Raw genomic sequence first — 13553 nt, forward strand, 5'->3', positions numbered from 1 at the left:
TAAACAGAAAAGCTTCAGTAGCCTGAATGAGTTTAATCAGGTTTTTAAAGTAATAAGTTATCTAAATACTAGAGTAATGGAAGAGATGAACATCAGTTTCTGGCAACTTATCATATTAATACTATTACACTGATAGCTTTTAGTTTGTCAGGACTGAAGTATTCAGTTCAGATATCCCTTGAACTTTAAAAACTGAACCGTCTATTCAGGCTTGCTTTTAATATAATCAGGATCTTTGCCCTGTGGACGTACCAGAGTAGCAAAAGTCTTACTGTAATTGCAAGTATCAGAATTACAGTTACAGAGCTAGAGATGAAATGGCTGACAAATGCAGACTGTTCCAAATACACCAGAAATGCCACTTAAACTTCTAGCACTGTTTATACACAGATTTCTATTCTGTAAGACTATACATTTTAGTATAACTTCTCTCCTACATCTACTTGAACTAGAAGGGCAAAGCCTGTTAACAACTTCACTCACTGAACATTCCTACCTATTTAGGAACTTCACAACATCCTTTCAAAGCTTTCTTACTTGACTTGAAAAATAAAGTCTAGTTCTTTAAAGCAGGTGTTAACAGGCTAAGTAACGTGACTGTGGCTTCTATAGCAACCTGAAGTTTAACAGACAAGCAGACCATTAAACATTGTACCTGCTGTCCAGTCACCAGGCATTGACAGTGAACATCCAGCTGTGCATTCAGTCTGTCCATAACCTTCATAGAACTAGGAAGTAAAACCAAAAGCTTAAGATTCTTATTCTTAATGAAGAAACCTTGAAAAAACAAGATTTTGCTTTTTTTCTAATCCAGTTTAAATTTGAATTTAGCATAATCCTCAGCATCTTTAAGAATTAAAAAGAGCTTTACTGCAATAAAGACTTTCAAGTAATGATATTCCATCTTCAGTTAATATTTACTCAAGATTTCACAGTTTCACATGCTGTGTGACACCTATCTAGATCACAATGTTATCCATATTCTTCAGTCAGAAAGCAGTACAGTACAATAGGAAGAAACAGATGCACTAGAAGTGACTTCATGCATGTTGCTGAAGGAGAGATTTGTCCAAGACAACCAGGAATGGATGCCCTGTACCTCATCCCAGCACTGTGGGTATTGTATGTAAGACAGAACTACCTCTTCTGTTTAGAACTCACTGCTGTACTAGCATACCACTGAAGGTATTCAAGTCACAGAAACCTCGTAAGTTCTAGTGTTTCAATGTTTTCCATCCTTGAAATCTGTTTTATATTTGTTCCATCAGAACATCTGTTATTCAGATTTTACCTCAAGCAGCATATACTTTGCTCAAAACTGCTTTTGCCTTTGAAGTTTCAGTATGATTCTACCTAGTCTTATCTTCAAACCAATACTACATAACTTTGAGATACTCTATAGTACAGTTATGAACATTTCTGTAGACAAGGCAAGTCCAGAAACTTAATCCAAAAACATTAATCACTGAATACAGCTGCCAGTGAGAAAGTTTTTCCCTTAGAAAGGCTTTGATGGTTATTGAAATTATGATAGAGATTTTGGATGAATACAGAAGGTTTGGATGTCTGAGAGAAACTCCGGAAAGGAATATGTATTTGTACAGCTCCAAAAAGAATGCTAACAAGTTATCCATATAATTAGACCACTAGAAGTGTTCTTCTATCAAAGCTTAAATCAGGTACTAAAATGTTTATGGTTTTGGATCAAGAGCAACAAACTCACCTGACAGCCAAGAGCTGTCCTCAGGAAGGTCAGTACACTTGCAGATATAGGTGCTGCTCCTGTGATCATCAGCCTTACTCTTCCTCCCAAACTTGCCTACAGACACAAGATAATGTGGACACCATAAGCATTTTAGAGAGATTTCTAGAGTCTTTATCTCTTCTGCCCTCAGTCACTATCTGACTACACGCACAACCCACAGATGTTAAAAGCTAAAGTTCAGTCTCCTATGCAAGTTGTCCGTCATGGAATGTTTTAGCATTTTAATCTCTTTAATGGCTGGAAGAAACAGTATCTCAAATACACAGCATCTACAAAGACTATACTTTTGTGCCACTGAAATATAGACTCAGCGAGAAGTCTAAAGAACTTAAGTTGTGGCCCTACAGTGAGGGTTTTTACTTTTAACCTGCCTTCTATTGGTTTCTCATATAATCTGAATACTACAAAAGCAGCCACAGGAGGGTGTTGTGCAACCAGGATTCAGGCCTTTGCAAGCCACCCAACATAATACCAGGCAAGTTTGTTAGTTATGGACAGTGAGGAAACTGTAAGGGCTACATGTAGCAACTGGGCAACATTCTGCATTCCTCCTTCAGAAGGCGGGTGTTTGCTTCTTTTGAAGTCTGCTACTTTTTGCTACTTTTAAAGTTCTTTTAAAGAAGCAAACAGACTTCTAGAGCAACTTCCCTGATGCAGTTAACTGATACCATCAGAACAGGAAGAATTGAAAAGTAGTAGGAAAAAGGTTTTGAATTTTACTGAGTAACCAGATGATCTTTAATAAGTGATAAACACCATACCAGATTATAACCACCCACATCAAATTCAGTAATTGCAAACCGATGCCTATAAGCCACAAAAAACATACGTAGTGATGCTTCACATTTCCAGTATTTGAGAACACATCACACTGCTGTTCTGTAATTAAGTAAGCACATCTGGAACTTTCCCAGAAATAATCAGGAAAAAATAAGTGATGCAATAAAAGAGGTCCAATATCCAAAGACTCAGAATTTCAAGCATACCTGTATTTTGCGGAAGATGACTTTATCCCAGAAACTGTTGTTTCTGACTATACCGCTTCTAAGTTCTGCTTCTTTCCTCTTAGAAGCAAAATCCAGCATCCACCTCTTTAATGATGTATCTGCCTGCCCGAAAATCTATTAAGGAAGATGATTTACAATTAGTAGTCTCAGACTGTCATTCACTTTTTTTTTTAACAGTAGTACACAAAGATTCTTACAGTGAAAAACAAGCAAGTCAGACACCTACTGGTAAGCATCATATTTCCGGTAAGAAGTATTTCTGGATTTAGCCTCTCTACCTCTTGTATACACCTAAAACTAGTGCTTAATCCTTTCTTCCCATCCAACTGGGGACAACTTTGTTTAGTTTCTTCATTTAAGTATGAGCAAAAATGGACATTTTGCTTGCTTTTTCTATTCCAGTTTGGCTAAAATACGAGTTGAGCATAATCTTCAGTATAGTCTAGAGTACATATCACCATAACACGTTAAAGTAATACAAATCAATAAAATCAGTGTTTTCTAAGATGCTATTTATGCTATTTGACATTTCTGAAGGGGTCTGCAATCTCTTACATATATAAGCTTGCTTTTTAGATTACTTTTTAAGGCTTCCTTCTGGTCATTCCCAGGAAGCCACACAGCAGACTTAACAAAACCACAGATTAGTATATTCCCTTGGAGAGACACAGGCCCAGTAGCAATTCAGCATTATGGGGCTTGTCACCTCTATTTCACACTTGGAACTTCACATGCCAGATTACTACAAGGCTGAGAGGTTGAAACTGCCACAGAAATGAAGTTTTCATGGCACTAGGAACATGTAGTAAGAGATCATGAAAGGAGAATGGAGTTCTAAGCTTCAGCCCTGTTTCTGTAATTCCAATACATACAGACCTTAATTCTTCTCTGATATTTTAAGTTTTAAGCACTACAGGCAGTTGGCCTCAGTATTTCCTCCCCTCGAGATGAAGTTGCTGTGACCAAATGGAATGTTGCATTACTTGCTGCTGCTCAAGTCTCATGAGAGGAGTACTGTCCCAACTGAGGCAACATAGACAGGTCTGCCATTTCTTTAGCAGCCAGACTACATCCTGTATGCTCCAACTCCTCTGGCTATATTCTCATAGGGGTCAGCTATTTGTATTAAAAACAATGATTTAATATCTTCTGTAGAAAGGCCAAGAAAGAAACTACTTCTGAATACCCATCTCAGATGACCCTGAGAAGGTTAGTAGCAAGCACAGGAGAGAATAGGGTTACTGACACACCCTCTCTCCAGCACTTCGGACTGGCTGGTTTATAGTTCTTCCTGCTAGAACATGCTGGCTGCTGTGTAGGAAACTTGTACTTGTCCATGCAAACATAGGCAGACACCTGACCTTGATTTGCAAATCCCCTTCCATGAGTCAGATGCTAAAAATGTGGCCTGCGGACACTAAGCCTCATGTTCATGGTGCAGACTGGACTTGAACTTACTATTTTGCTTTAACTTAATAAATGCTGGAGAGAACCAAGTCTAGTCAGACTGTTCTGTGCAAGTATTGGCTGCCTGAAAACATTTTAATATGGCCAGTACTTCTCCCTGTACATTCACCACTTTTAGAGAGATGCAACAGTTTGTGAGCACTGACTTGACATCAGAGCACAACAGTTATTTCTGCCCTATCAGACTTCAGGAAGTCTTTCAAAGCTCATCACAGGTTTAGTCTCAGCTTTAGACTTACCTTGTCAAACATTCTGTTCAGCAGTCGTGGTACTACAGGGAATACAGTTGGCTGTAGTGTTTTTAGGTCATCCATAAGTAGTCTGATATCCCCTTGAAAGAATCCTATCCGAGCTCCATGGCACAGAATCACACACTGTTAGAAAAGAGCAAAGTGTCTGAAGACAACATGTATAAAGCATAGCAGGACATGTTTGTTGTATGTGGGGCAAAGACCAACAGAAATAAATACTGTACAAAAGTCCCTAACCAAAGAAGCAGTTGGTCAAATAAGGTACAGCTCAGAGGTAGCTAAATATTGAAGTCCTCTATTTTAAACGTCTAACAAGCTTAAATACTAGAACTTTGTTCCCTGCTACAGACTAGCAAATTCTGCATTTGAAGTCAACATATACCATGTACTGATCCAGCAGGGATTTCTGCTGTGTGCTACTTGTGTAGTATTCTCTTGCTCTCTGGTTTTCCTTACTGTTTACCAACAAGATTGATACAAGCAAGGATTTTTTTGTCAGGTGTTCAGGATGCTCTCTGGAAGATTCTAGCACAGCCACTGCTTATTTCTGTACCACTTCAGACCTACACTGTGGAAGGCAGATAATCCTGCAGTGTTCTGTGTTTTCTATTAGTCTAGAAGCTCTCTACCCACCACACCTATACAGCCTATTTATTCTTTTTAATAGCAGCCCTACTTTTCTGTGTTTCTCCATACCTACTAGTTTTTATTTCTTCCCCCTTCTCCTGCATACCTCTTCCTTCAAGCCTAAGGACACTCATAAATCTTGGGGTGCATCTACTTTCTTCATAATATACAATTACACACATACGTAAGCATATATATTTACGCATACTACGTAGACATATAGACTTAACCCCTTCAGTAGAAAGCTCAGGGCTCCAAACTGAAACCATGGGACTGCTTCCAGACCTATGCATCTTTTCACACTTGCATGGAGGCTGTTATTCCCTTGTATATTGAATCTGGCTGTACCCCAATTCAAATTGGTTTTCTATCTCACCTAAAGGAGCTGAGTTAAACTTCAAGTACAGGACGGCCATGCCTTTACTATACATGCAACTAGAATGATGCTATTTCCTCAAACATCTTATGCATCACCTACTAAGGACCTTTCAGCCCATAATTAAGACTACTGGTTATTAAGACAGTTCAGAGCTCCCTCATTCTCAAAAAATGAGGCTCCAGATTCTACCCTACAGAAAAAAGCCATCCAAGTTAGTGTAATTTAGTGACGAATTCTGAAGTTAAAAGCCATTTTCGTTTCCTGGAAGAAAACCGCATTCAAACAAAATCCACCTCCCCCCTGTTTCTTGAAAGCAATGGTAAATATACATAAAGCTGTTTTTAAGTTGTTTAAGTGAGCAGGTGGCCACATTACACAATAAGTCTTTATTACAGCTTTTACAGACTAAAGCAGGGCATGCATTTTTAGTAGTGCACTGATTAGATGGAATTTCTAGGCAGTAAGTATACTGAAGGATTGTGTCCTATTCAAGTAGACCAGTTTCTTATTAATCCTAGCCCCAAGGCTGATGTTTCAGCATGAAAGTTAGTTGTCTAGTACTCACTATTGTGGGATGTTTTCTTGAACCTTACCTCAAGCTTTTATACACGTGTAAAAGGCAAAAACAAATACTGTTTATCAGTGAGACTCAGGAATCACACGTTCTGTAAGAAAATACAGTAGTTTTGAAGAACATGCCTACCTCAACAACTCTCTCAAACATATGGGCCAAGGGCAGGAATGATATCAGAACATCCTCAGGGGTAGGTATAAATGTTTTCTGAAAAGTGTTAAGCAAAACAGAGGAAGTATTATTTTTAAGTTAAACAATACAAATAGATATCAGAACTTTAGAGCACAGCCCTTACTTCAGCTTTGTTTGAAACACAGCTGCATTGTCTTTCACTCACTAACAAGACTACTAGAAATCATTGCTTTGAGCACATTGCAGAAATTGTCATCTTCTGTAGCAGCCAAGTACAGTAACTGATTTTTACAGCTTATTATATAATTATGAATAGAAACAAGTTCTGAGAGAAGCCACATGAAGTTCCAATATACATAATGTAGAGGATGGTGTGAAGATTGTTTTTTTAACCCCCAAGACATACTACTGCATACATTCATTGTAGGTCAGAAAGTTCATTTACTCAATTTAACATAAGGTCAATATCAGAAGTACCTCACATGATCTAATCATGAGACCAGTTGCTTAATTTAGAAACAATCCTATATGCAGGGCACTTGGCAAAGTAGGTATGCCAAAACTCTCCCATGAGAATTTTGCTTTTTTGCATGCCAAACTTTTGACACATCCACACAACAAGTACAGCTACAAGTTCCCAAGCTGTGGTGGACCAATAATTATTAATACAGCAGTATCAGTTTGGCAGGAGTGGGGGGGTAGAGGAAGACAAACACCCAGCATCACCAAAAACACACCTCTACCAACATCCCCAAAACATCCAACAGATCTGCATTAATATCAGTACTGTGTTGCTGTTCTATTTCTGGTCCCCATATTACATGCAAAGAAATTAAGGAGAAACTGAAAGAAACAACTAAGATAAATGCAACCAAATCTATTCCTTATAGCTTAATCTACTTTGTCTACTATTCTACATAGAAAGCAAATCAGAAAAAAACTATTAAGTTTCACATGAATTATGTGATATACTACAAAGTAAAAGAAAGGCACCTTAGGTATATGTTGACTCCTAAACTAGTGATTTGACAGCAGTCTGCCCACACATTTTTCAATTGCTGAAATCTCACCCGTTTTAGACTTAACATAGTAAGATCCATTGTCACTCCTGAGATACTCCCCTTCATGCAAATAAACCTATATCAACCTTGATGTTTACCTCTGTGTTTTTCAGAAAAGCTGAAGCATTGCTGACTATATTTCCATGACTGAGCATAGCTCCCTTGGGGTTTCCTAAGGAAGAAGCACATCAAGATGCAACAGTGAAATTCTTCAATCTTTTAAGTTTCCAGGCAAAGGTAAAATTAAACTAGTAGCATTTCAGTCAAACCCTTCGTAGACATACATATGATACAATAAAGGGTACTAAAGGCAGAGAAGTGGCTTACATTTAAGAAAACTATTACCAGCTAAAGCACTAAGTTTGTGTGGAAGCCTTCAAATTTATTAAGTACAGCAACTCCTCTAGAAACAGTCATGTTTCTTGGATAAGCTTCTCATTCAAAATTCAGTATTTCTGTGAAGATGAAGCTATCAAACTCAGACAACTTATCTAAGAGCTGCTTTAAAAGTAGAATTAATAACATCGAACACTTCCCTTTTACTCCCTACCAATGTTGGTTATTGTCACATGCTTGACATTTGTCAGTTATCTAGGCAGTTGGCTTTCTGTTTTGGTCCTACAGCAAAGGTACGCTGTGCATAAGAGCCAAGAAGCAAGTCCTGCTAGTACAAAAACAGAACTGAGTCAGAAGTCAGAGCCAGAGCTGTTATTATAATGGAAGCACAAGTTCAGTATCTATTTCCAAGCCCCAAAATGTAAGACCTCTACTCCCCTTAACTGCAGCTCTGGATTAGTCAACAGGAAAAGTCAGTGAGCCTCACCACAAAACCTCCCCAGATACTATTTGCCAAAAAGATGCAGCAGCAGGGGAGAGTCTTGGAAAAGACAGTAGGAGGGCTTCTGAATTAGTTTTGCACATATAAAATAATGAATTCTGCATAGTGTAATGAGGTGTACCTGTTGTTCCACTGGTGAAACAGATGACTGCTAGATCTTCTGGCTTTGGAGGCTATGAGAGTTAAGAAAGTATTAGTATAGTTCTCTAGAAAGAGATTACCTGGATAAAACAGTGAAATACTCATGCTACTTTTGAACTATGGGAGATAGTAACATTTGCTAGTTTGATCTATGGAATAAGTTAGATTAGATCAGTTGAATTCATACTTACTAGAGGTTTTTGCCTGTGTGCTCTTCCCAGTTCCTACAGGAAGTGAAGAAAGGACTGTTAAGTCAGAGCACATTACTTTGTGTTAAATTTACCAGACAAAACCTTACTAAACGTTATAACATTCCATCCTTTAGAATGCCTGTTAAAGCATTTGTAACTTACAAAAGCATAAAGTATCTTTAATAAAGGCTCTAAGGGACATTTAGAAGATCTAGTATATTCTACAAATACAAGAGCAATACCTAAAACTCTTTTCAACTAGTAAATCAGAAGTCATTCATAAGACAAGCTCAAGGTTAAGCAGTATACTAACAAGCCACAGCAGACAGTCCAACAGCTCATACAGATGTGTTACTGACAACTGCTGACCATGTGGAGCAGTATTCATGTCAGGAAGCACCCTGCATCTACATCACTGCTTTGAGACAGAAGACTGAAGTTTCCCCATGAAGGCTCATGGGTGGTTTGTAGTCCTTTTAGTACTGATCAATGGAGTGTGGTGAATTCTGTCCACTAGAACCTCTTCTTCCTCATTACAATTATTTATGCCTGAACATTAATGATGCCATAGATCTTTAGGCTGAAGGGAATGGATATCAAGATCCCTTTACCATCAATGATATAATGATTAATATGAAATTGTTGAAAGCTTATGTTCAATACCAGTAAGCTCAGAAGTTTCAAATCCAGACTTATTCCTGTCACATCTATTTAAGACTAAAAGCAGCTATAGTTGTTTTGTTTAAGGGCTTCTGTAAGTTAAAAATGGACTTTTTGTTAAATATAGGTTTGCCCCTCTTAGGGCAGGCACATCCTTATTACCTTTAAGTTCTAAGTACACCAGAGTATTTGAGAATATTATACATTCATCTATTAGCACTAGCCTTTGTGTACAGATAGTCTTTACATCTTTAAATTACCCATAAACAAAGAAGTTTAGGGAAAAAGGAACATCTATAAACAGTTAATCTGTAAGTTTGCCTTTTTGAAAGTGTCATTACATCAAGAAAATTGACAGTATATTACTGTCTACTCAAAACAGCATCTGCATTTCAAGTGCCACCAGCAGTTCAATACGGCCTGTTTTGAGTAAGACCTGGTATTTACTGAATACACAGCTAAGATCTCTACACAATTCTGTTGATCTAGAAGAGAAGGCCAACATCTCTTCCTCTCAAATAGCCATTTATTCACAGCTAATCAGCTCTAAATCACAGCATAAGTACAGACATTAAGCATCAGAAACCAAGATTGTTATCTGGTCACACTGAGTACAGGAAACAGTAAATTCATGCCAGAAACCTAGAAAACAAGCTTGAAATAATCATTCTAATCTAAGCTTCTAAACAGCACAGAGTTGTCTTTTAAGAGACCAAAAGCTCTTACCTCTTAAAAAGATTAAAACTTATTCTTGTTCACTGAGACACTATTAGGAATACTCAAGTTTGTCTTACTTCTTAGACTTAGAGAAAGGAGCACTCACTACTACATTAATCCCAACATGTTGTTACAATAGCATGGCAAAGACCTAACACAGTACTGGAAGTAGCTACTCAAGCATATCTGCTTTAAATATTCTCTTTTTTCCCCTGTAGCTAGAAGATCCTGTGGACAATATCTAATAAAAACTAGAGTTCAACTCAAAGAAGCTGATTTTAGTGTACCATCCTATCCCTGCAGGTTTTTTCCTTATTTAACCCAACCATTTTCTCAGTCAGCTATATCACTGTACAGATCATGTACAACTCTGCATGTCTTTAGCACCATTTCAACTTGACAGCCTAGCTGAGACTAGTTAACTGTGTAAAGAATAACATGCAGGCAGTTTTGCATCTGTACCAGAAGGTGGCCCTATTAACATAGGAGGTAAGCCTGCTATGAGAACAAGTTCAGTGAAATTATGTTTTTAATTACTAGTTACCACACACCTCTGCAGAAGATGAGCACAGTTACTGGGAGATATGCAGATCCTAATAAGCCAAGCCTTTACCAGCACTACAGCTGGAACCAGACTAAATCCCGCTTCATATCACAGTTAAGATGCCATTTATGCAATTTGTACTCAGGACAAGTTTCTCCTAATAACTTGCACAAGAGATCCAAGCAGAGAAAATGACTACAAGCAAAAGGACTAAGACTAACATTAGGAGGCTAAAGTCAGTTTCCAGAAAAAGGATTGTTTACTGTACTGTATTCTGAAGCATTTTTCACAGCATATGACTTATTGTTTCATATGAATAAGCCTTAATGTTCAGATCTGATGTTACACCTGTACCGTGTTTTTCCATTATCTTGACATACATTTTTATATCTTGCACATTGTAAAATGCCACTAGGAAGTTGATTTCTCTTTGTATGAGCTTCAACCCAAGAGACAGTTAAGTAGTTTGAAACTAACCTACTACACTGTTCAGTCCTGAAATCTGTGCAATAGACACTATCTTATTCTTCCACAAGTAAATGAGATGAGAGCACTAGAATAGATTAAGCATACTTACCTCTATTTCTTTCATGCTGAAGATTTCTACCCCACACTTCTTGCCACGTTCTACAAGATCTGTGCCAAAAGGTTCCATGATAACGATGGTGCTGAGGATCGGAGTCTCCCCCTTTTCCACATTAGTTAACAGAAGTTTAGCCTTGTCAGGTGTGTCACAGAAAACCAGTGATAAGTCAGCTGATGAAAGAGAACAACATTATCAATACAAGTACTTTCACACTTCAGATCTTGTGAAAGGAAAATATCTGAAGGCAGCTACAGTTCTGTCCTTAGTCAGCTCTGCCATCATATATTCGGTTGCTGAACTACTGAAAATACCCTACCTTTGTTCACAATGTAGGTAATTGCTTCAGTTCCTAGTGTATCATAGAGTGGCACCACTACCATGGAGTATGCATAGCATCCCTGTTCGATGATGACCCACTGCACAAAGAAATGAGATGCAAGTCAGTGTTTACCTGAAACAGACCTTCGAGAAGTAATCCTAATGTGAGCCTAATGAGGACACTATTAGGACAGAGCTCTTTTGGACAAATCTTAATGAAAAGGTCTCCTTTCTAATTTCTATCACTTATTTACCTTGAAAGCCTATTTTTAAATTTGTCAGAGGAAGAAAAAAATCAGCAAGGAGGTAGCTATGAGAAGGCATCCAACCCAATAAAATTCAACTGTTCTTAGTTAATGTGTACCGAGTTCTTCTAAAACTATTTAAAATTAAAATTACTCTATCTCCTTAGTCTACCTATGACAGGGAAAGAGGCTTTCAATAGGAGTTAATAGAAGTACAGTACTGTTTCTTATCTTTAGGTCATCACAGAAGCCATTGAAGCTTTCAGTATTTTATATCTTCGTAGTATGAATCAATGAAGGACTTGCACATGTCTTGACACACTGGTATATTTATCTAGTGTATAAATAACATCCATACACAGCCTGTTCTCATCTCTATATTACCCACATCTCATCAGGGCCAGACATACAACTTACAGTTACCACAGAATTCAGAGTTCTCTGGAAAGCCAGCTCCATAAAGTCTGTCATCATGTCTTAAGACTAACTACTCCCCTTTAATTGGGTTTAATCTGAAGATGCGGTTGTACATGTATGTGTACCAATTCTGTGTTTTCACAGAAGAGGACAGCCTTGCAAGCTGCAATTAAGAGGATTCATCTGCTAAGAAGTATAGTAATCAAACCCCTGCAGCCTTATTTTGTGATACCATCTGAATTCTTTACAGAAAGATTTCATCTGAAGTACTGTCAAGGTAAGAGCTTCACAATTCTTTTTCTGTAGAGTAGCTATTGAGAGTGGTTTGTAAACAGCCAGCTAAACCAAAACAGAGTTGCATGCAACTCCTTAAGCGTGAGCCTCTGGACAAGTGAGGCAGCCAGTGGAACTGGAACAACTCCGTTTTTCCCCTCAAGAGTGATAAACTCAGAACCTTTAGCTAGTTCCAGATAGCTAAATAAAACATGCATCTTCAAAAGATGAAGAAACTTGCAATTCAACAAGGATTTCATTAATAAAGAGCGCTTCCCTTCACCATTACCCCCCCCCCAACTATCATGTTTTCCAGTGTTTTTGCAGGACACTAGCCAATTGCCTCACCCCTATAATGACAACAAGTTTGAACATCATTCAGCTGATTATTCCATAGGAGATCTAACAGAAGCTATGCTAAAGTTGCTAAATCTCAGTTTTACGAGCTGTTATTATGGGCAAGTTTCCTAAATTAAGTTTTCTACTGATTGAGAGTCTTTAACAGAGGGAATTTTTCTGAAGGCACCTATACAACATGACTGTTGTTTGTGTCTTATCCCAGAAGAAGTCATCTGGTACAACACTAGTGAACAGGGAACTTACTGGTATAGCTTCAAGTTTAGGACTTGTTTTATTGGAGATAAGCCTACACAGCAGACTTCAGAAGCTGCAGACACCTGAGCTTCCCATTACAGCCTCCAACTATTCTTGCACACTGACTGTTGTATTGAAAAATCTTTATTTTCTGGACCAGTGATATTTCTTTTCTTTTTAGCATCTCAATTTAAAACAATATTTAAACATAAATAGCAAACCTCAACACGGGAGTCCTCTAAAAGCCCAAGCAAGCAGCTAGTACTGAATTGAGGCAGTCTGAAAGCTTCCATTTTTCTGATGTGGCTATGATCTATTACAGGAAACTACATATTTCACTGTGCTTTTCCCCCTCAACTTAAAATACAAGTTCCCTACTTGTAGAAGAGATCTGTTTTTCCAGTTACTCACAGGGAAAGTAGTTTTTATTAACTAAAGTTTATTTTTCTAGTGAATGTTTAAACAAGTAACTTGCTAGGATTCCCCCCCAGGGGATTTTCCCAGCAGTTCCCCAGACTGACAAGTGTGAATCACTAACAAAAACCTTCACATAATCTGTCTGGATTAGTGATTTTATTCTGGATGTCACAACCCTCATCCAGTAGTTTTCAGTAGGGAAAACCCCAGAATTGAAGTTGTTGGCTTAAACAGGTCTTTCCAGCTCATTTCTGATCCAGCTCAGAGCCTGCTAGAATGAAGTAATTCAAGCATATTTTGTTTTTGTCATCCATAAGCAGACCACATTGCCATGCCCTCCTTCAGAAAA

General features: G+C 38.0%; 1 protein-coding gene across 2 annotated transcripts in view; it reads right to left on the reverse strand.

Annotated features, from left to right (window-relative positions):
- Positions 1–13553, reverse strand: part of ACSL1 (acyl-CoA synthetase long chain family member 1) — a 37470-nt gene that overhangs the window by 5587 nt on the left and 18330 nt on the right. For both annotated transcript variants that reach the window (XM_068681341.1, XM_068681342.1), the window contains exons 6-15: positions 11257–11356; positions 10932–11110; positions 8434–8466; positions 8223–8274; positions 7362–7435; positions 6200–6277; positions 4479–4613; positions 2752–2886; positions 1724–1819; positions 656–728 (exon numbers count right to left, since the gene is read on the reverse strand). In XM_068681341.1, coding sequence (XP_068537442.1) covers positions 656–728; positions 1724–1819; positions 2752–2886; positions 4479–4613; positions 6200–6277; positions 7362–7435; positions 8223–8274; positions 8434–8466; positions 10932–11110; positions 11257–11356 — 955 coding nt within the window. The remainder of the gene's footprint in view (positions 1–655; positions 729–1723; positions 1820–2751; positions 2887–4478; positions 4614–6199; positions 6278–7361; positions 7436–8222; positions 8275–8433; positions 8467–10931; positions 11111–11256; positions 11357–13553) is intronic.

Source organism: Anas acuta, chromosome 4 (genome assembly GCF_963932015.1).
Source record: "Anas acuta chromosome 4, bAnaAcu1.1, whole genome shotgun sequence".
Classification (NCBI taxonomy): domain Eukaryota; kingdom Metazoa; phylum Chordata; class Aves; order Anseriformes; family Anatidae; genus Anas; species Anas acuta.